This window comes from Bombus affinis, chromosome 11 (genome assembly GCF_024516045.1).
Source record: "Bombus affinis isolate iyBomAffi1 chromosome 11, iyBomAffi1.2, whole genome shotgun sequence".
Classification (NCBI taxonomy): Eukaryota; Metazoa; Arthropoda; class Insecta; order Hymenoptera; family Apidae; genus Bombus; species Bombus affinis.
Window position 1 is genome coordinate 7,988,919 of NC_066354.1, and position 22,050 is coordinate 8,010,968.

At 27.1% G+C, this 22,050-nt stretch overlaps 7 protein-coding genes across 14 annotated transcripts; 4 read left to right on the top strand and 3 right to left on the bottom strand.

The window, feature by feature from the left end:
• Positions 1-246: 246 nt before the first annotated feature.
• On the bottom strand, positions 247-1,913 carry LOC126921922 (DNA repair protein RAD51 homolog A-like). Of its 2 annotated transcripts, none has more exons than XM_050733989.1 (3): positions 1,759-1,913; positions 1,397-1,508; positions 247-1,275 (listed from the first exon to the last, which is right to left on the bottom strand). In XM_050733989.1, exons 2-3 carry the CDS (start codon positions 1,484-1,486, stop codon positions 340-342), a joined length of 1,026 nt encoding a protein of 341 aa, XP_050589946.1. In that variant the 5' UTR covers positions 1,487-1,508; positions 1,759-1,913; the 3' UTR covers positions 247-339. The 2 variants fall into 2 exon arrangements, with proteins under 2 accessions (XP_050589946.1, XP_050589947.1); XM_050733990.1 differs by lacking the exon at positions 1,759-1,913 and adding an exon at positions 1,676-1,734.
• LOC126921924 (N-acylneuraminate-9-phosphatase) lies at positions 1,903-8,619 on the top strand. Its single transcript, XM_050733992.1, has 4 exons — positions 1,903-2,003; positions 2,072-2,306; positions 6,858-7,341; positions 7,514-8,619. Exons 1-4 carry the CDS (start codon positions 1,933-1,935, stop codon positions 7,699-7,701), a joined length of 978 nt encoding a protein of 325 aa, XP_050589949.1. The 5' UTR covers positions 1,903-1,932; the 3' UTR covers positions 7,702-8,619.
• LOC126921904 (neurochondrin homolog) lies at positions 3,048-6,205 on the top strand. The gene has a single exon (XM_050733933.1). The coding sequence runs from the start codon at positions 3,424-3,426 to the stop codon at positions 5,662-5,664; it is 2,241 nt and encodes a 746-aa protein (XP_050589890.1). The 5' UTR covers positions 3,048-3,423; the 3' UTR covers positions 5,665-6,205.
• LOC126921916 (uncharacterized) lies at positions 8,427-11,704 on the bottom strand. 2 transcript variants are annotated; one of them, XM_050733964.1, is made up of 7 exons: positions 11,596-11,704; positions 10,806-10,916; positions 10,223-10,458; positions 9,812-10,092; positions 9,411-9,702; positions 8,958-9,326; positions 8,427-8,888 (listed from the first exon to the last, which is right to left on the bottom strand). In XM_050733964.1, exons 3-7 carry the CDS (start codon positions 10,403-10,405, stop codon positions 8,724-8,726), a joined length of 1,290 nt encoding a protein of 429 aa, XP_050589921.1. In that variant the 5' UTR covers positions 10,406-10,458; positions 10,806-10,916; positions 11,596-11,704; the 3' UTR covers positions 8,427-8,723. The 2 variants fall into 2 exon arrangements, with proteins under 2 accessions (XP_050589921.1, XP_050589920.1); XM_050733963.1 differs by having other exon boundaries at positions 10,590-10,916.
• LOC126921930 (solute carrier family 66 member 2) lies at positions 11,293-13,096 on the top strand. 3 transcript variants are annotated; one of them, XM_050734007.1, is made up of 6 exons: positions 11,293-11,432; positions 11,545-11,575; positions 11,824-11,983; positions 12,063-12,199; positions 12,294-12,510; positions 12,590-13,096. In XM_050734007.1, exons 2-6 carry the CDS (start codon positions 11,554-11,556, stop codon positions 12,780-12,782), a joined length of 729 nt encoding a protein of 242 aa, XP_050589964.1. In that variant the 5' UTR covers positions 11,293-11,432; positions 11,545-11,553; the 3' UTR covers positions 12,783-13,096. The 3 variants fall into 3 exon arrangements, with proteins under 3 accessions (XP_050589964.1, XP_050589965.1, XP_050589963.1); XM_050734008.1 differs by lacking the exons at positions 11,293-11,432; positions 11,545-11,575 and having other exon boundaries at positions 11,782-11,983; positions 12,590-12,618; positions 12,723-13,096; XM_050734006.1 differs by lacking the exons at positions 11,293-11,432; positions 11,545-11,575 and having other exon boundaries at positions 11,782-11,983.
• A 403-nt stretch (positions 13,097-13,499) lies between these two features.
• LOC126921925 (mitochondrial uncoupling protein Bmcp) lies at positions 13,500-17,796 on the top strand. 3 transcript variants are annotated; one of them, XM_050733995.1, is made up of 8 exons: positions 13,500-13,518; positions 14,185-14,269; positions 14,367-14,514; positions 14,626-14,905; positions 14,975-15,093; positions 16,197-16,257; positions 16,320-16,409; positions 16,486-17,796. In XM_050733995.1, exons 2-8 carry the CDS (start codon positions 14,197-14,199, stop codon positions 16,648-16,650), a joined length of 936 nt encoding a protein of 311 aa, XP_050589952.1. In that variant the 5' UTR covers positions 13,500-13,518; positions 14,185-14,196; the 3' UTR covers positions 16,651-17,796. The 3 variants fall into 3 exon arrangements, with proteins under 3 accessions (XP_050589952.1, XP_050589950.1, XP_050589951.1); XM_050733993.1 differs by lacking the exon at positions 13,500-13,518 and adding an exon at positions 13,860-14,041; XM_050733994.1 differs by lacking the exon at positions 13,500-13,518 and having other exon boundaries at positions 14,048-14,269; positions 16,486-16,683; positions 17,212-17,796.
• Positions 17,250-21,898, bottom strand: LOC126921893 (protein FAN-like). 2 transcript variants are annotated; one of them, XM_050733897.1, is made up of 16 exons: positions 21,600-21,898; positions 21,205-21,412; positions 20,933-21,131; positions 20,669-20,854; positions 20,527-20,598; positions 20,243-20,451; positions 20,012-20,174; positions 19,789-19,943; positions 19,364-19,542; positions 19,166-19,297; positions 18,896-19,099; positions 18,523-18,802; positions 18,226-18,456; positions 18,058-18,146; positions 17,740-17,991; positions 17,250-17,622 (listed from the first exon to the last, which is right to left on the bottom strand). In XM_050733897.1, exons 2-16 carry the CDS (start codon positions 21,378-21,380, stop codon positions 17,525-17,527), a joined length of 2,625 nt encoding a protein of 874 aa, XP_050589854.1. In that variant the 5' UTR covers positions 21,381-21,412; positions 21,600-21,898; the 3' UTR covers positions 17,250-17,524. The 2 variants fall into 2 exon arrangements, with proteins under 2 accessions (XP_050589854.1, XP_050589853.1); XM_050733896.1 differs by having other exon boundaries at positions 21,205-21,438.
• Between the last annotated feature and the right edge of the window lie 152 nt (positions 21,899-22,050).

Consider the following 22,050-nt stretch of genomic DNA (forward strand, 5'->3'; position numbering starts at 1 on the left):
AATATATAATTTATTCTTTCTACAATGTACATATTTACTTAAAAAAATATAAACAAATTAAATTACTACTATATATTTGATGTTACTTTATACATTTAGTATTTCCTGTCTTATTTTATGCATTTGATATTTTTTATTAGATTTATTAGATCATATGTTGCGCAATAATCATATAACAATATTTTCTACTTATTCAATATTTTTGTATAATAAAACAAATTATATATCCTTAAAGAGCGTCATTAATTAAATAAAAATACTATCTTATATCTTCTGGAAAACGCATCTTGAAATAATTTCTTTTATAAACATAAGTATTTAAAAGAGAAAAATATAGTATTATTCTTTGACATCACCAATACCGTCTGCATTTATTGCAAACATTGCTTCACTCTCAGGCAAACAGGGTGAATCATAGATTTTACATATTCTAGTTTCACCTCTACCCTTACGTAAATATAATCTTGTAGTACTTGCATGAGCTAAAATATGACCACCAATTGGCTTTTTTTGGTCACCACCAAACATACTAGCTGCACCATCAACTTGTGCCACAACTTGATTGGTTATAACAACAGCAACACCATGTTCATCCGCTAATCTGAGCAACATTCTGAGAAATCTACCTAAATGCATTTGTCTAGCAGCTAATTCTCCCCTTCCAGAGTATTCAGTTCTATATAAACCAGTTGCACTATCTACTATCAATAATGCATATCTAGATTCTGTCATCATAGCACTAGCTTGAATTAGTAATTGAGTTTGATGATCTGTATTATAAGCTCTAGCACATGCCACATTATCTAATACAGAATCCCCTGCTATCTTATATCTTTCAGCAACAGCAATTAATCTTTCAGGTCTAAAAGTTCCTTCTGTATCTATGTAAAGACATTTTCCTTCTGCACCACCCATATCTATCGGTAATTGACAATTCACAGCAAGCGTATGACATAATTGAGTCTTTCCTGATCTAAATTCTCCAAATATTTCTGTAATAGAACCCGTTTCGATACCACCGCCTAATAGTCTGTCCAATTCACTAGAACCAGTTGTTACAAAAACAATATTGGAACGAGTTTGATGAATTTCAGTAGCACTCTTAAATCCCATTACAACAAGTTTAGAAGCTTCTTGTAAAATTTTATCTGCTTTAGCTTCACTGATACCTTTGATAGCAATTAAACACTTTTTTGGAGCATAGGCTACAGCTTCCACAGTATAGTAGCCAGCTTCTTCCAGCTTTTTTACATCTCCTGCTGTTATGCCATTTCCCTGAACAAGTAACACAGTTATTAAATATTAAATTTAATTTTGTAAATGATATAAATTATTTCATACAAACATTAAGAAAACGAGGAAAAAGAATATGATACAGGTTAAAGAATCAACGTACTTCCAGGGTTTTTATTAATTTTGCTTGTGGATTATATTCTTCAAATTCTTCATCTCCTTGAAGAGTAGCTGTGGCTGCCATGGCTGTCATTTTTTAATAAGATATAATATACCTGAAAAACCGAAAAACAAATGTTAACTTTGGCGCCATCAATATTACAGTGTCTTTAAATTACACGATTTGCATTATTTATCATTGCTTTTTATTTATATAAATAACGTAATATTTAGCACTAAAATTATAATATGTTATTATATAAAATATATAATTTATAATAACTTATTCGTAATTTTGTTTGTACTAAAATCCAATTTATTCAATATCTTCAATATCGTATTTAACAATTGTGTTAGTATCGATACCTGTTATTTGAAATAAATATATTAATAATTATGTAAAAAGAAATAAATGGATGAAAACAAGAAAACTTTTATTTATCATTAACTCTAAATCTGTAGAATTATGTACACAAATATAAATACACATAAAAGTTAGATCATGCATTTATCGACGATCAATATCAATTTCTATTAAAGATGTCTCTTCATTCGAGAAGAAATCAAGGAAGAGGAAAAGGTCAGGACAGGACAGGAACGAAAAGCATCAGGTCGAGACAAGACAGATATAATCTGTTCTGACATCTGACCATTAAAATAATTGTATATTTATCCTTAGAGTGTTTTCAGAAGGAGACCGTTATATGAACATTATATGTTTTTATGCGCGACTCTTCATTGAAACATTGTTGAATTATCATCGAATTAACAACAGATTTACTTTTCCAATGACAATGGCGACTTTGCATGAGAAGCATTTTTGTTCATCCAATATATCTATAAGCGCTGTGTTCTTTGATCTGGACAATACTCTCATCGAGACTAGAAAGGGCGACAATCAAACATGTCGAAAGGTACGCTAAAATATTTGAAATTATATTAATATTAAAAACCGTATGCGTGTATATAAACGGTTAGTATTGGTTAAAATACTGGAAATACATATGTGTGTGTATGTCTTTCTTAGAGAGTGCGCAAAAGCCGTAGTTAATCTTTCTCTCGAAATTAAATGAAAAGTCGCTCATATTGCTAATTTACGTATAATTTTATACATTGTTTTTCTGTGGTACTTCTTTTACTGTTTCAAAAAAAAGTATCTCGTAGTAATTACATTTACATTTACATGTAATCTTTCAATTCCGTTTGGATACGAAGATGGTACGAAAATAGAAGCTTCAGTGTAATACGAGCTGACTCCCTGATATAGTGCTTTCTCTCGGACGGTTATTTTCGACCGATCCTACTGCACTGTCCAGACGCTCAACAGAAGGTAGAAAAAGCGTGTAAGCACGTTACTGAAGATATTCACGATTCACGATCTTAAGATACCAGTTAATTGTACTATTACATTCACATGCTATATCATGTGGAGAAGGTTATGGTAGAATGGTAGAATTATGTGTACATTCAAAATTCTTTTCCAATGAAATTCTGTAAAATGTGGTTATTCTAAACAGCTTTTCATGTTATTTTCTTTAATACAAAACTTAACATAAGCAGTTAATATATGAAGAACGCTATTTATTGAACGCTAATATATTGAACGCTATTTGAAGAACGCTATTTATTGAACGCTAATATATTGAACGCTATTTGAAGAACGCTGCTAACCTTGTATTGAAAATAATTCATATCTTAATGTTAATGTACACATGTTTGTGGAATTAATGTTTGTGATAGTACAACTTTATTTCTGTCTGACTAAGTGAGTGTGTCAAAGGGCAAGGCTAGTTTTAAGGAGCTTGATCTGGGAGTACTGCCAGTTGGCTTTTAGCTGTGACATGTGAAAGATGCAAATCTCAGTGAATCTTTGTTAAATACTGCTGAGTAAATATCAAAATTCTGGAATTGTTTGTGAATTGCATCTAAAAGTTTGTCATCGTACGAGAAAAAATAAAAGTAGAAAAATACTTGTAGATTATAAAAATAGATATTTTTTTTCTTTAAATTATAACAACATAAACTACAACCATGAGTATTTCAAAGAACGTGAAAAAATATGAAACTATTTTGAAGTCTGTTGAAACTGATTCAGAAAAATTTGCTGCATTGTTTATGATAACAAAATTGATGGATAGCAAAGATTGTACAGTAGCAGAAAAAAAAGTGTTATTTGAAGCTATTGGAAAAAAATTTCTAGCAAAATTATTATCTACACAAGTAGTTCCTGTGGATTGTCCTCCACAAGTATATAAGTCTGTAGCATTGTCTATACTTTCTGCATTCTGTGGAGAATCAGAATTAGCTTCTCATCCTGACATGATTACTCATATACCTGCATTACTTGAAATTATATCGCAAGCTGATGAAGATGCAGATGATAATATGTTAATTATTGTTAGTGAAGCATATACCTGTTTGCAAAATATCGCACAATATTCTCCTGGACAACAAGTTTTACTTAAACAGAAAGCAATTACAAAAATGTGTGATATTTATTCAGAAAAAAGCTTTCAGACAGACCAGGCTTTGAACATTTTAGTTACTTTAGTTCAGAGATTTGGTCCAGAAGCATGGGATGCAACAGATACTGCACCTTTCCATGTTATTATAAACAAGATTGCATTAGATTTTGAAACAGATCATACAGAAAGAAAATTTCAATTATGTACAATTTTGCAAGCTTTACTAATGTCCTGCAGAAAAAACATAATTAGTGAAACTGCTAAAGAAGAATCTTGGCCTTCTAGCATTTATAAAGCTTTATCTCATATTCTTGGATCAAAGATAGGCAAAAACCAACGTGATCCAGCACTAAAACTTGCTTCTGTCATGTTAAATTTATTAGGAGCAGAATGGACTTTATTAGATAAAGAAAAACCAAAAGTATTTTTATTATTATTGATTCAATTGTCATCTATAGAAGTTAGAATGCAAGTGGAAGGAAAACAATTAAAAACTATAATAGCAAATGCAGACTTAGTTACATCTTGCTTTATTACTATTGAAATTTCTCTTGGATATATTACTAATGATCAGTTGGACCTAGACCAAAAAGAAAAACAGTCATTATATACTGTTTTAAAGGGAACCTTTGCTGCAATTATAGGTTTACTTACAGCAGTATCTAAGATGAAAGAAATAACAGATGTCAAAGAAAAAATATTTATTTGTGCTGTGGTAAGAGTATTAGCAGCATGGCTTGCTCAGGAAACAACAGCTATGCGTTCTCAAGTTTATGCAGTTTTACCATATGTATTAACATTAGCCAATGACACATTTTATGCACACAGAAATAGAAAATTGTCAGAGAAGGCTAAAGCAAATGCTAAAATTAAAAGTGATGAAGCAACATCATCTGGAGAACTAGTTACTTATGATCCTCTAAGTGAAATTGATTTATTAAGGCTTTTATTACCAGCATTGTGCTATTTAGCTGTAGAAGAAGATGCTAGAAAAATTTTAATTAAACACAAACAAGAGGAAGTCCTGTTCGAATGTTTATCTTACCATTGGACAATTGTTCATCATAAAAAGCCACCAATACCAAAATCAGAAAGATTAAAAGCATTGAAAGAACCAGAAAAAGAAGAAGATTTAGACCTTCATGTATCAGAAGCAATCAAAGATTCAAGGGTGGCCATGGTCTCTGTGTGCAATATTTTAATGAATATTACTGTATTAGAGGAAAAATTAGTGGAAGAATCACCAACATTTATTTCTTTATTAAAATTTATTTTCAATAATCTCCCAGAACTTAAACAAATTCCTGAAAATTTAGTATTGCATGGTCATCTTGCAGTTTTGGGATTACTGTTATTGAAGCAACAGGCAACACGTGTCAAGAAAAACGATTTTTCTATATGTCGATATATTCAGGCTACTATAAGATTTTTGTGGGATGCATATATAATTGATGAAAGCAATGATCCCACTGAACTTGTTGTTGCTATGTCATATAAAGAACAATGGATGGAACTTATGGAACTATGGTTTCTTGGAATGCAAACAATGGCTGGGGTATTACAAGTTATACCTTGGCTTTCACAATTTACTCTTGAGTCAGGTTGGGCAGAAGAAATTATTGAGATTCTCAAGAAAATAAAAATAGGAAGTCTTCAGCCAAATGTAAAGTTTGCTTTTGAAGATCTTTTGTGCCATTTAGTTAAAGCAGATGAAAATGTTGCTTCTGTTTTGAAGACACGTGGGGCTTTAACAGTATGCAGAAATCATCGTATGATGGAGCTGGGAAAACATCTTTTTGGAGATTAAAAACAATCCAAAAATTTATATCGATGTTTTATTATCATGTATTAAATGAAAGTACTATATATCTATACATTGATAGAATAGCCAAGATACTTAATCCATTCTTATGTTGTTAAGTAATATGTTTGTTTGTGTATACATATTACACATGTTTCCTTTTTTATATTACGCTATATTGCATATGAAAGAAACTATTAATAATTCTTATTTCATCAAAATAACACTCATATTTCGAGTTAGTGATTCAGTTTAGCTAAAATTTTGTAAACCTGTATACAATCACAGATCAGATATAAATGTAATCATGTCTGAAAATAGCTTTCTGGCAAGCAAAAGAGCTACCAAATGTTTCTATGAGTTAAATAGATTTAGAAATTCAAATATTGAAATATATATTAGGAAAAATTATTTTTACATTTTGTATTAATTTATAAAATATTAGAAAATTTGTATAAGTTAAATTTGGAATTAATACAGTTTGTGAATGTATGTATGAAAAATTGCTTATGTATAACAAATGGCTTCGTAAAATAATAAATGGTCTACTAAAGAAATTGTTTTTAAAAGTATTTTATCTTTTAAATTATTCCCTATTTTAATATTAGAAAATTACATTAGATAAACTTTTCAATCATGTAAGAATTATCCCTTATATTGCATTTAATACATGGCATAAAATCTGCAAAAATAAGTATAAATGTTAACATCCAACAACCATTTGAGTAAAGTTTTTAGGGTTGGAGTAATATAAATTTGTTGTTGGCACAACTGATTTTGTTGTGATTACAGCAACGGCGGGTGCCACTTCGAGTGTCCACTAATCGGCTCGAGTATTTCAATGAATCAATGCATTTTCTAGGTAATCATCAAAAACTGAATTAAGTGACCTAAGTTCCTAACTGATCGTTTGTATCCTTTCTCCCAAGAGCTTGGTTCAGCCATCAAAATCCACATTCAATGAATGGTTATTTTTCACTTTCAATATGTCAATTACTCCTTATAAAATCTATTTTTCACATTTATCATTTTTCCCAGTTATCAAAACATTATACTATAGATCATGTTGAATGTGGAAATCATTCATTTTCCTTTAGTGCGTATTTTATATTTTGTTCATTATTTTATAATATTGCTTGATTTATGTATTATAAAGTAAAAAAAATGTCTAATAGGTGGTATTCTAACTTTATCTGCAGTTGGCTGAGGAACTAACACAAGAATATGGTATTCCTGAAGATATATCTGTGAAGATTACAACAACATATTTGAAGCTCTTTAGAAAATGTCCTGATAATGTAATTCACACCTTGGATGTTTGGCGTATAACTTTATGGAGTAGAGCACTTGGAGAAAAATACTCATATCTAGCAAAAAAAATTTACGAGCGATGGTTATGTCTACGATATTATTATTTGACTCTGCCGTCAGATATAGTTTCTATGCTCCGTCAATTGAGGTTAAAATACCTCTTAGGTTTGATTACAAATGGTCCATCTAATGCACAATGGGAAAAAATACGAAAACTTTCACTAGAACAATATTTCGATATAATTCTTGTATCAGGAGATTTACCATGGGAAAAACCCAAAAGGGAAATATTTCGAAAAGCATACCGATTTTTAAATGTTAAACCAGATAGTTGTGTAATGGTTGGTGACAAACTGGAAACTGATATCCTGGGTACTACATTATTATCATATTTTATTTATCACGCGCATTAATTATTTACGAATTATTAGAAAATATTACATTCAAATATTGTAGAATAATCTTATTTGAAAATATTATTTCAATCAATTAACGTTATAAAGAAAATGATGCAGTTTAAAAGATTATTATTTTCCATATATAGGTGGAATAGAAGCAGGTCTAGGGTGTACAATTTGGATTCCAACATTGGATAAACCACACTTGTTAAAGGGAGATCCACAACCAGATTTTACTATAAGGCATGTCACAGATCTCTTAAGTATTTTAAATAGAGGTCCTGATGCACCAGAATTTGAAGATTCTTCTTCAAATGCATCAGATGGTAGTTGATAAAAGAGATTATTACTTCAAACTCTTTCAAATATTATAGCTGATCAGAGGTCACATTTTTATATAGAGAACTTGCTAATTATTTTCTCATAGTTAAGTAAATATTATTATTGTAACTATTATTATAGCATGCTTTAAAAATATCTTAAATGCCCCCTATATTATTTTTATCTTCATATTGAATAGAAAAAAATGAAATTGTTATTGAACTACAACATGATGATAGTGTTATTGCATTGAATTTCAAAAAGATATCATGTAAGTATATTTATTATAGATCTCTCTTTTACTAAGTTTTTAAACTGAGAATGAATTTTATATCATTTATGTGAGATAAAAATTATATTTTTTAATTGAAAGAGTATTCTTAATTGAGAATTGTGTAATTGTTTTCAAATTTAATTGCTAGATATATTACCTAACTTTATAATAAATTTTGGTTTTTACAGACAAGCTTTAGATAACGTTATAAATTTTTTATATATATGTAAATTTATTATAAGTAAGCACAAAGTAATTTGTATACAAAGTACAAATGAACATTTATATTCATATATTAGTAAAGAATTTAATAGGAGTAATGATAAATAATTTTTATAATTTTATAGCCAATGTACAATGTACAATGTACGCATTAAATATAATAATGTAAAAATGTATAAACATATGCTTATAATTATGAGATATATACATGTAATATGTGAAGAGTAAATACCATGAACAAATTTGATACACACACATATATTGTAACTATATAATATGTACATCTGTAACATATATTTTTTTATTATATATTTTATTTTGTGTTAACATAATACGAACAGAAATGTTGAAGAAAGTTTAAAAAAACTGATAAAATGATAAATTGAAATGTAATACTTATTTTTAGTAATAAAAGAAAAAATAACAATATTAAAATATTTTTCCTGATTGTAAAACGAATATTGTTATATTTACATATTGAATATATTTTATGAATTTTTACTTATTTTCATAGTTTAGCATTATATAACTATTATTTTTTATGTTTGTATATCTTTATGTTCTTCTGATGTTACAAAATCATCAGTCACAGAACTTTTATCCTGTTCATCTACTTTGTTTAAATTATAAGATTCTGTTAAATTGGTATCAAATTGATCACTTTCTTCTATTCCATATTCATTGTTTGGTTCTATCATTTGGTTCTAAAAAGATAATATATTAATAAGGCAATATATATAAATTACATATTACATTTAATCTATTGAACGAACCAATGATTTGCTTTTAAAAAAAAGTTTTCTACAAATTTTTCGAGCTTTCTCGGGATTGATATCAGCTTCTATTAATGACGTTAGAACATCTCTCTCAGTTATATGTAATTCGGGATTAGCATCAATCAATATGACCGATTTACTTTTAGCGCTTAGTGCATCATGCCTAATTTCGTCTAGTTTCTGATACCACATTAATTTTTTAAGTGCTCTATCTTCATTTAGACCTCTTGGAGGCATCAGTGATCGAATTTCAGAAATATTTAATAATTGCTGAGCATATACAAGATCTTCTAATTCTTCTCCCTCTGAATTATCCGATATATTTAAAGCAAGTTTTAATTGATAAATTTCGCACAACATTCGCTTCTATTTAGATACACAAAGTTTGTTATTTTATGCATTTAACATTATTTTATAAACTTAAGTGATAATAAGTGATATTATTCTAACCGTATTTAGAATTGTTTTGTTTTCTTCAATGTGTTTCTTAAATACTTCTTGTAGTTCTTCATCAGTATACAAACCATTGAGTATTATTTCATGTGTAATATCGTACATAAATTTTGCGTATTTCGCTTCTTCATCCTTTATATGTGCTTTTTGATCAATGAAGTCAGTACATAGTTGAGCGGTTTTATAATTTCTATAATTTCTTAATGTGCTATCTTCTGATGGAAGATGATTGATGTTTTGTGATAAATAATCACAAGTGGATTTATAATACATCGAATTTTTTTCTATTCTATATATATTTTTACGGTAACATAAATAATTTATCAATAACAAATACTTATAATTTTGGTCAATTTAAATAACGAAGTAAATGTTTCTATTACAAAATTTTATCTCACCTATCTTGAAATTTTAATGCAGTCTCCACGCTTGTAGAATTAAAAATCTTTCTACAACTATTACTTGATTGTGAATAAGACTGTTCTTTTATATTTTTACTATTTGATGTAACTGGCTCCGAACTACCTGTTTTAAATATTGATGAACTTGGACAAATTACATGACTGTGAGATTTTGGTCGTGAACAGATCACATTATAATCGGATAAAGGATTAGTAAAGTACTTCTGAGCTTCACACTGGCAGAAATACTTTGAGTCATAGTTCATTCTTAAAAAATCCTGTTAATTAATCATTAAAGGATAATCTATAATTTATAATTTTTGAATTGAATAATTTATAATTTCATTCCTATGTTATATTTCGTGCAAACTTCTCAGTAATCAGAAATGAGCTATATGAATAATTTACCATTGGATGATATGAGATATCATACGTCAATTTATCAATTACATTATTTGTAATTTCAGTTTTTACAAATTGTGGTTTCCAATCTGTTTGTTTACACATTTGTTTTTTTTTACGTATGTAGCTTCTGTTTCTAGCATCAACGACACATTTTGCCAGTAAAATACGTCGTAAGTGCGCGCTCATAGAGTTATATGCTGTTAATTGTTCATAATAATTTTGTCCATTTTGATTGTATGCTACATGTAATATAAATTTACGGGTTAAAAAAGAATTTTGTAAAATATATATCCTCCCAAATAATTTAAAACATCGATATTTCGATCAAATTGGATAATATGGAACAATGAAAGAAATACATTTTTCATACCAGTGCTTTTAAGATTAACTTCACTCTTATTACATCTTGTCATTTCTTCAAAACTATAATATTATTACTTGTCTATTTTGGATCTTATTTCTAACTTGATGTACTAATTTAAAAAATAGTTAAAAGATGCTATACAATTAATAAAACAACACTAACTAAAAATTTATATCTTACTAATTACACGTAAATACTGTGAGGTACGTAACATATACATACAAGTTTAAAGTTGTTACTGTATGGTTACCAAGCAACAATATAATTCTTCTTTACTTCGTACTAGATATGACTACAAAGTTTATCTCATATAAATCATGTAACAATTTACACCTGAAACAATTTAATTATTTGTTTAATATTCTGACATAACATTATAAATTACATTTGTTGTAAATATATACATATATGTATTCATTAATCTATATTACGTATTCATATTTTATACAATACATATATATATATATATATATATATAAAATTAATGATAATTAAGTTCTAAACTTAAACATTGAAAGAAGGAAATTAATCATAAACAAGATACAATCTTCTTAAAATGCAGAGTTTTAATTATTATAAATAATAAACAGAATTTACAATTATTTCAGTAGTAAATGTATTACACTTAGTTTACAGTCTTTTTAATGTTATTGCTTGAAATTCTACAACGGTAAGAGTCACATACGATCCTGAATTCCGCGAAATCAATCGATGTTGCTGCATATGTTAATTTACGATCGTACTATATTTCTACAAAGATACATAACATATTTTGTCTGTGACTATATTTTGTTTATGATTGAATAATTTGAATTTATGTCTGTATCACAATTCTGTTATCTACAGCAGGTAATTAAACTTTATATCAATTTTTTAATTTATTAATATTTATAACTATAATAATACATTTTATATATGTATATAGATATGTACATGAATTTATCAATATCTTTAATTTTAGTAAAAGTAAATGCTGTATAGAAGTCATAACGGTAAGTATGTAAGTACTTACATATTTCATTTTTTAAGTAGTATGTGTTCATGTATGTGACTTATCATTTCTTTTGCTATCGCAGGTTTATTTGATTTTAATGATTCGTAGCAGATATGATATAATGTTCAAAAAGATTGGAGTCATAACCTAAAATTAGGCGTGTGCCAAGAATCATAGATAGTAAAATATGCAAATAAAAAAAAGTTATTACAATGTATAATGTCTATGAGCAATTATCCATTAAAGATATAGCAAACTGGGTCGCCTCTGGAGCAATAATATTTGGTGGTATTATTCCCTATGTGCCACAATATAGAGAAATTAAAAGAAGGGATAGTGCGGAAGGGTTCTCCCTTTATGTATGCTTTACACTTTTAATAGCTAATACATTACGTATTTTCTTTTGGTTTGTACATTTACTTAATATAAAAATTTGTGGTTGTGTTGTGTCAATTCATACTAATACAGGTTTGTATCTTTTACAGGTTTGGGAAACGTTATGAAATACCTCTCTTATTACAAAGTATATGCATGATTGTTACTATGTTTATAATGATTAAACTGTGTATAAATGTACAAAGCAGAAATCAAGTAATAAAAGTCAGAGAACGTGTATTTTCAGGTATGTTTAGGTACAAAGAAAAGAAAAGAAATTTTTAACATACACAATAATGTATTTTCAAATTATAACTCATGTTAAATCTTAATTTGAACAGATTTTGATGCAAATTTTTTTTGGAAGTGGACGGATTTTCAATCTTACTTAGACTTTATGCTATTATTTGCTGTATTAATAGGAATTCTAACATATTTATTAGTGGATGTACCAATATTTGTTGAAACTATAGGATTACTTGCAGTATTAACAGAGGCTATGCTTGGAATACCACAATTTTTGCGTAATTTTTTTAATAAATCAACTAATGGAATGAGGTACAAAATTATAATTTAATAACAAGATGTGATATCTGAATAACATTTATAAAATAAATAATTTTTCTGTTAATTTCAGTATTGTTATGGTTGCATTGTGGACATTAGGTGATGCATTTAAAACATGTTATTTTGTTATAAGAGAAGCTCCAATACAATTTGAAGTTTGTGGTACTCTTCAAGTTATAATTGATATTGCAATTTTAACACAGGTATATATTTATCAAAATAAAACAACAATACATACAAGAGTTCCAGTTCGAGTTGACTAAGTCTGGTACTTTACATTTATGAATGCTGTAACATACTTTTTCTATAGCTTCCAGTAGTTAAAAAAATTTATCTGTGTTATAGATAAATATTTATAATCTTTTTAATATACGTGCACTTGATTGTACAAAGAAAAAAACAAAAAAAAAAAACAAGATGAAATATATAATGCATTGTAAATAAGCATTTATCAAATAATATTTTTTATTTTCACTTAAAAGATGAACCATATTTTTTTAATTATATTAAACTTTTGATATATTTTAATTGTATTACATATGTACAAATTTTATGAAATAAAATTTTGTTAATATAACGGGATCTCAATTTCAATTAAAAAATGGCATTTATTTCATTATGTATTTAGTTTGTATTAAAAAGCATATATCTTTCTTATTACTTTTATAACAGAACCATGTAATTTATATATATCTTACATGTTTAAATATAATTGAAGATAAATTTCAATCGTTAATGTCACAGTCATATAAATAGGTCTGAATTCTGGACACTTCCATGCCGAAAGCATAGAAGAAACTATCCAAAAATTGAGTCCTGAAAAATCAACATGGTAGACAAGAAGGGTCTCGTTCTGTGCATGTGCAACACACGTGTGTATGATGTGTGTGTATATATATATAGATACCATAGCAAAGCATTCTACTCGTCTCTATCTGCTTGCAAGAATGAGAATGTGTTGTCTTCCATGTTGATTTTTCACGACTCAATTTTCGAACGGTTTGTACTTATGTTTCTGTATATGAGCATTGAAACTTATTTATGCGATCGTCGGCTGTAACTATTGGCTGCCGACTAGTGACACTCGAATGGACAGACTATATATACTACATTCACAATGATTGGTTGTAGCTTTCAGTTCTAATTTACAGATTTTTTGAACACCTTTAAAAAATGGTGCAAGTCAATATATCTGTCGGCTAAGTAGACTTCCAATTAAAATAAAAATACTGATATAACAAATTAATTGTTATTATTGATTATTATTTTTACGTAAACTTCATGATATAGATACTTACTGATTATACTGTTTGTAATTACAATAGTGACATTTTTAGAAGATTAATGTTAAATAGAAAATCTTATATTAATTTCATAAAGAAATATATATACGCATGTTTTTGTATTGTTTATTCGTATTTCTGTAAATGCAGTGTCAAAAAGTCGCTTGAAATAATTTTAAAGTCAGTTAATCTTATTGGAATGTAGTTATTTCATTAGCTTTTTAATCATTTTATACACGGTATCGTTAATATTTTTAATATTAATATTCATATAAAATATAAATATTTATATAAAATATAATATTAATATTTCAAATCATATTATAAAATTTACAAATCAAATTTATTGTGTTAAAAGTAATTTATATCTATTAACCATAAGCTAAACGTTGTAATGGGAGAGAGTCAGTGGAATGATTGGAAACCTTTTATCTATGGGGGTTTAGCTTCAATTGTTGCAGAATTAGGTATGTGGTGTTATATTACAATAATTTTATTCTAAAAGTTTAATCATCTATGAATAACTTATTTACTCATCGTTTTTACAAATATATTTGTGGTTAGGTACTTTTCCTTTAGATACAACAAAAACACGTCTTCAAATACAAGGACAAAAATTTGATAAAAAATATGCGCATCTAAAATATTCTGGTATGACAGATGCTTTATTTCAGATATCACAACAAGAAGGTTTTAAAGCTCTATATTCTGGGTAAAAAGAAATTTGATTTATATACATATATATATATATATTATTATTTCAGTATTCCATTTGACTACTAGATAGGATTATTTTATTAGTACTAATTTTTTTATTATATAGGATTAGTTCAGCTATTTTAAGGCAAGCTACTTATGGAACTATAAAATTCGGTACCTATTATTCTTTAAAAAAGGCAGCTATGGATAAGTGGAAAACAGATGATTTAGTTGTTATAAATGTTATATGTGCTGCATTAGCTGGTGCTATCTCAAGTGCTATAGCTAATCCAACTGATGTAGTTAAAGTTCGTATGCAAGTAACTGGAATTAACTCAAATTTAACATTATTTGGTTGTTTTCAAGATTTATATCAACATGAAGGTATTTGCGGTTTATGGAGGGTACGTAAATTAATAAATATAAATTTTAACAATATTTACATAATTTTATATACAAAAATTTGTATGCAGGGTGTAGGACCTACTGCTCAAAGAGCAGCAATTATTGCAGCTGTAGAATTGCCTATATATGATTACAGTAAAAAAAAGTTTATGGTTCTATTGGGAGATAGTATTAGTAATCATTTTGTGTAAGTAAACTGTATCTATATATTTTATTTAATTTTATATTGTTCTTTGATATCATTGTATGAATAGATGTATATTATTGTATTAAAAATAGTTTATTTGAAAACAAGTATAAATTGTGTATTAGTCTTTCTTTTAATATTAATACGTAAATAATAAATAAACCCTTATCCGGGCTATTTCTGGTTATCAAAAAATATTTATCACATCATTACCATACTAACAAATGTTCAATAATGTTTTTAAAGCAAACATATTTCATGTGCTCTTTTACAGTATGTGATGTCATGTGAGTATATCTAAACATATCTTGTTTATTTTATGTCACAATTTTTTTAATAATGTTTATAATTTCTAATATTAGTATTATTTATTATATCTCCTAAATTTTCCTATCCTATGACTTTGGTAATATACACATGATAAATATGTATAACTAACAAACAAAATTTTCTGTATTTTAATTTTGACATTCATGTTTATGTTGTACAGTATAAACATTTTTCTAGGAGTAGCAGATAATGAATTAAATAGTTCAAATAATTTTGACTTAGCAATATTAATAATATAGTGGTTTTATACTTAATTAAAAAGGAAGTAACATTTTTCTAAAAGTGAAAAATTTTATTTCCAGGTTCTTTCACATTGTGGTGCACATGGGCACATTCAGTACGTGGACATTGAGATGACCACAGAGAATCAAAATGGAAGTTATGTTTAATATTTCTTGTTTGTATATAAATTGTTAAAACTGTTATCCAGATGTCTAATCATCTTGAATTGCATAATCAATCGTTTCACTTACCATTTCATGCAAATTTATTTACAGAATTATATACAAGATTGAATACATAGTTTGCTTTTGTTTTCTTTAATTTCTTTGTGTATATTCTTTCTATGTATTGAACATTTTATAGTAAGTTCTAAAATATACCATACAGATCTTTTTTACAAGTTATAATATTGTAGATACCACATTGTATATTTGAATTTCAAGAGCCTGGATAAGGGTTGCTTTAATTTGGTAGAATGAAACGGGGCTTCAAAATTGCTATTGAATATACACATATGTATACTCACATATACATGTAATTATATATTTTAGGTCCAGTTTTATAGCTAGTATGGGAAGTGCAATAGCTTCTACTCCTATAGATGTTGTGCGTGTAAGTATAGTTAGTAAATATTTTATCATCTGTATTTTTTTACTTAAATGAAATTGTTACAGACACGTTTAATGAATCAAAGAAGGATACCTACCGCAAGTGGCATATTACCATCTCATATTTATAATGGTAGCATAGATTGCTTTGTACAGGTATATGGTTTAAAATATTACGTACATATGTTTTGTCCTTTTTAATAATATTATACGGATTTTATTTTTTTTGTAGACTTTTAAAAATGAAGGATTTTTAGCCTTATACAAGGGTTTTGTACCTACTTGGTTTAGAATGGGACCATGGAATATCATATTTTTTATAACATATGAACAGTTGAAACAATTGGATGATTCAAATTTATCATTAAATAATGAATTAGATCACTCAAATAAATAATAGTAAATAGAAGAAAATAAATAAAACAAACAAGTATGTGTATATGAATATATGAAAAATTAGTGGTTGTAATAATAGGTTACACAATTAACATTTGTATTACATAATTTATTTTTATGAAATGCTTATTTAAACATATGTGAAAGAACTATACAGAAAGTATACCAAAATAAATAGAATTTATTTTCTTTAGCAATATTGAAATTACAATCATTAGAGAAAGTACTCAAAGTAATATGACATCATATGCTATATGAAGAATATAGTCATGAATATTGAACATTCAATTTACATATAATTTAAAACGCACATTATGTTACATTTTGTAGTTTAAGTTGCAAGTTTTTACTTTTTATTTACTTTTTTTAGATTTATAAATACAATTGTAAATTACTTTTATTATTTAATTAATTTTATGTTCTTTGTATTTAGATTTATGTTTTCATAAAAAAATAAGACTGAATGTTAGGGAATAAATTTATGAAATACATCCAAAGAACTTATAAAAACTATGTACTACATATCAGTATATATTAATTTATGTATAAAAATTTGTTGTAGACTCAAGTTTACAAAAAGATTATGTTAAAGAAACAGTATTTTAAATGTATGTATAACGTTTGTATTTGAGACTTTTTATAAACTGTTAGGAACGTGTAACAGTATGACATAAAATATGCTAAAATATAATATGTAACAAATGTTAGACTTTCAACGAATATTACAACAATTTCAAATGAATACGACATGTATGTATTAGATATAGCTTTTCTGCTATATTATATTTACTAAGATGAGAAGTTTTGCTATAAACTGATAGTGAAATTTATAACTAAGGAATATTTCAGTCACATTGCAGATATTACAATATGAATTAAACATTTTTACAATCCCATACGATTATCTTTCTGTCTTTTCCACCAGTTAAGACTATATTATTTTCTGTTGATACTGATAATGTATTAATTGGACCTAAAAAATGACTGAATTCTTAATTATCAGTAAAATCATATGTAAATTAAATTTCAAATATCGAATATTCCAATGTAAATATAAGGAATTAATGTATTAATATATAGAATACTGTACCATTATGGCAATGTATTTGTGTAATAAAAACTGCTCCTTGGCGGTTCCAAACATTAATATTACCATTACTATCTCCTATTAATAAAAAACTTTTGAACCATGTTAGTGTTAGAGGTTCGTATTCTATAGTTGTACGATAAATCTGAGTACTTGTATGAATATCAATTATATTTAGTATTTTATCCTCTGCACATGAAATTATGCTTTTTCCTTCTTGATCAAACACCATTGCATTTATTTTACAATTATGTGCTGTAGAAAAGGAAATAAAATGAATATGCCTTTTAAAATCGAGAAGATAGTTATCATGAAATGTACCTTTTGCAGTAAATTGCAGATGATATGTATCCATATTCCACAAAAAAATTTCTCCATCTTCTGTGCCAGATACCAATAATGTTTCATCTCTATAAATATTTCACCAATCAAGATTTTTTAAACATACTATTTAATATTACTTACAAATCATAAGAAACATAATTTTACCCTGATATATTGATGCAAGTTACTTTAGAATCATGATCTAGTTGTGCAATAAGGCACTCAGCTGGTTTAATTTTTGTCCCAGAAGAATAGCTTTTCCATACTTTTGCTGTACAATCCCATGAACCAGAGATAATAATCTTACGACTATCACTTAATGCTAAACAAGAAACAGCATCTTCATGTCCTTGTAGTATATCTATTATTCTACCAAATTCAATATCGTAAAATATCCTATAAAAAAAATTAATTAATAAAAGAATGAAATACATATATGAAATATTTATTTAACATGCTTACAATGAATTGTCCCAGGATCCGGCAACTAATATATTGCGATGAGAAGATGTATAATATGATACACAAGAGGAAAGTGGTAATGATGATAAAGGTACATTACGTGTTAATTTTTTATTTTTTATACTATATAACTTAAGCATTCCATCTTGTCCAACTGATATTACTTCATTAATTTCTTCCTTATTCTGTATAATAATGCTACTTACACTTTCTTTATGAGATTGAAACATTATTAATTCATGTAATTCAAAAGTCTTTTCTATAGGATTTTCTTTATTTTCTGAAAGAAATTATTTTTTATTACACATATTTATAATACATTTATATTTCATTAATTTTTAATTTACTTAAATTGAGATTATATATCATATACCTGTTTCACTTGCAACTGATGCTGAAATAGTTTTAATATGCAATTTATCCAGAGTAAGTATAGAACGTTTGGGGTGTGGTAAAGTAAAAATTTGTTTTGGTATTTGACCAAACTCCATAATTTGTATCTCCAAACCATGCCTATCATTAATATCTTTAATAGTGTCTAAGTTAACTGCTCCTTCATAGCATAAATAGAAAAATACTGAAATGCAGTATATTATAAAATAAATGTTATTTGTACATCAACTTTTATAATTAAATAGTTTACCATTATTAGCTTTCTCTGCTTCAATTCCTCTTTGTTTATATCCAAAAATTAAATCAATCCAGTGATGAAGATTTTGAGAAACATAATCACTCTCTAACGCACTTCTTAATACTTGTACAAAATGAGCTGGTCCTAGAATTTGATAACTAATTTGTATTAAATTACAAATAATTATTTCTTATGAATTAAAAAACATACCATCTGCCCATGGTGGTAACTGTACATCTCCTATTTTTGTTCCATCATGTCGATATCCAAAATCAATGCCGTAACTATTTATTAAAAAATCACCACCATTGTTTGTGTCATAAAATTCTGGGATCAGTTCTTTAAAGTCAGACATGTTCACCAAAACATTTTTCCAAACGTCAGCTACACTGTTAGGTGTTTTTGTTGGTAAGAGTGAAACAAAAAATCGATTCTGCAGAGTCGACAAAGTAATTATTTTTACAGTACAATAAGCAATTACCATAAAATTTACCTTGTCTGTGCAACCAAAAATTTTATACACATACATTTATTATCACTACTAGAGTCAACAACATATATATTTCCTTAACGTTCATAAAGTTAATACTCTCAAAGAATCGTAGCAACATATATTTAAAAAAAAAAACACATACCTATTGAACATTCTATCTGGATGATCAAATCTTCCATTTTGTAAACAAAGCATGTACTGAGGATATTTTCGTACTAAATAAAATAATACAAATCCCGGGGCACTGTAATGAGAACCATACAAAAATTTTGGTTCTGACATTTCCAAATATCGTTCCTAAAACATAATAACGTCATTATCTCACTCCTGACATATATATTTTGCATATCAAACAAGAAATACACCTTTAATCTTTCTAACCGATTTGGCTCAAGAGCTCCAATAGGCTTTGAAAGATCTCTATAAATACTCGGATCATTTAAATCCAATGTAGCAGATGTGTAATCTTGTAATACCCAAGGCATAACTGGATACTGAGTTAAATCATGAAAAGTTCTATCTGCCAAACTGAAAAATAATATTTAACTTAAACTATACAATTAAATATTTCAATTATTTATTAATATAAAAATTACCTATTAATGTACAAGAGATAATCATAATTTGACAAAGAACCATTTTGCCACCTCATAGTCATTTGATCCTGAGGTACTCTTTCTAAAGAAACTGTAGGTTGGTTTAATAAATTTGTGTATAATTCATCCCTCTCATTTTGAGTTTTTAATGATATAAATAGATGTTCAACTTTATTTTCAGGCTGTCGTAACCACTTTATTTCAAGCCCCTATGTTTAAAACAATTTTAAAATATTTATATCAAACTACAATGATTAGACATTGATGTACAAAGCTATACTTACAATTTGGCTTAGAAGGAATCGTCGTTTATTAATATTAATAATATCATTCAGTTGTATTTTTAAAACTGGATGCTAAAATCATAAAATTATTCTTTTAATTACTTGCCTAAATTATTTATCATTGACATTATAAAATACATACTTGGTCTAAATTATTATAAGGTTGAAAATAAATTCTTGAAGTTGTTAAAAGTATTCTTCCTGGATTTATAACAAGAGGCAATACTTTATTTGCTTGAGTTTCTAACACTACCTGCTCATATAAGTCTCCTAACCATGATGTATCAAATGATACTCTAGATTGTCGAGAGTGTACAATTGCCATAATCTACATAAGAATAATAATTTAGTAACATTATTTTAAAGATTTTAGTATACTAATATACATAATGATTTTAAAATATACCATTGCATTTTGTTCAGCTGTTGGCAAAGTAGCTGCTCTAAATAACTGTAGGATTTGTGGAAGACAATCATCTATTTTTGCATAATTAAAGTAAAAATGAAAGGTAGTATTTTGGTGTATGAATTTATATGGTGCAAGTATATTTTTCTCCAACATTTTCACATACTGTTTGCATTGAACCAATAATATATTGCTACATCTTGTAAATAAAATAAAGATTGTTAATGCAAGTAAACTATTATAGTGGTATATTAAAAGTTAAAAATACAAACTTTGCTAGATCACCGTTGGATTGACATTGATCAATAGCTATAGTTTCTTTGAGTTGAATTTTAATTAAAGGCTGATTAATATCTTTATTTACAAATACTAAGGATTTTGAACAGAACTTTAATCTTCCATCTCTCCATGTTTGTTCTTCTGAAGTAGAATTATCAACAAGTTTCATTTGAACACTATAATCTTCAAAAAATATTTCTCCTGAATCCAAAAGGAGCATTGTAAACCTGATAGATTCATTTACAGTACATAACATTATTAAATAACTTAAAAAGATATTTGTTAAATAATAATTACACTATTGCGTATAATTTTAAATTGATAAACGTAGAAATTAGTAATATTTTCATAAATAAGCACAGACAATTAGAAAGAAAGATTAAATTACCTTTCTTTTTCCATTGTTGCAAAAGTAAATGCAAATTATAATAAGGATATATAATAAATGATACGCATAATTTGATTAAATACTTTTTATGCACAAAATTTACGTGATCATTTCCCAGTAAATAAAATATGAACTTTATTTTAGGTTAATGACAGTATGAATCATCACATACATATATAACATCTATGTACCGTCTGCTCAAACAACTATTCACCGAAACAGCAAGGCTTGTTCTGTTTCATGCATTCTTGCAATATAAGCTTAAATCTATAAAAATTAAAAATTAGAAGAGACAAATAGTTTCAGTTATTTATTCAAAAACTATAAACTACAATAATATATTTTTTTTTCATGGTGCTCTTTTAAGTGGTATGAGTCACTTAAAGATATTGTACTAAATTAAAATATGAAAATCGTGTGATTATCATTGAGCACCACTGGTTTTTAAAGA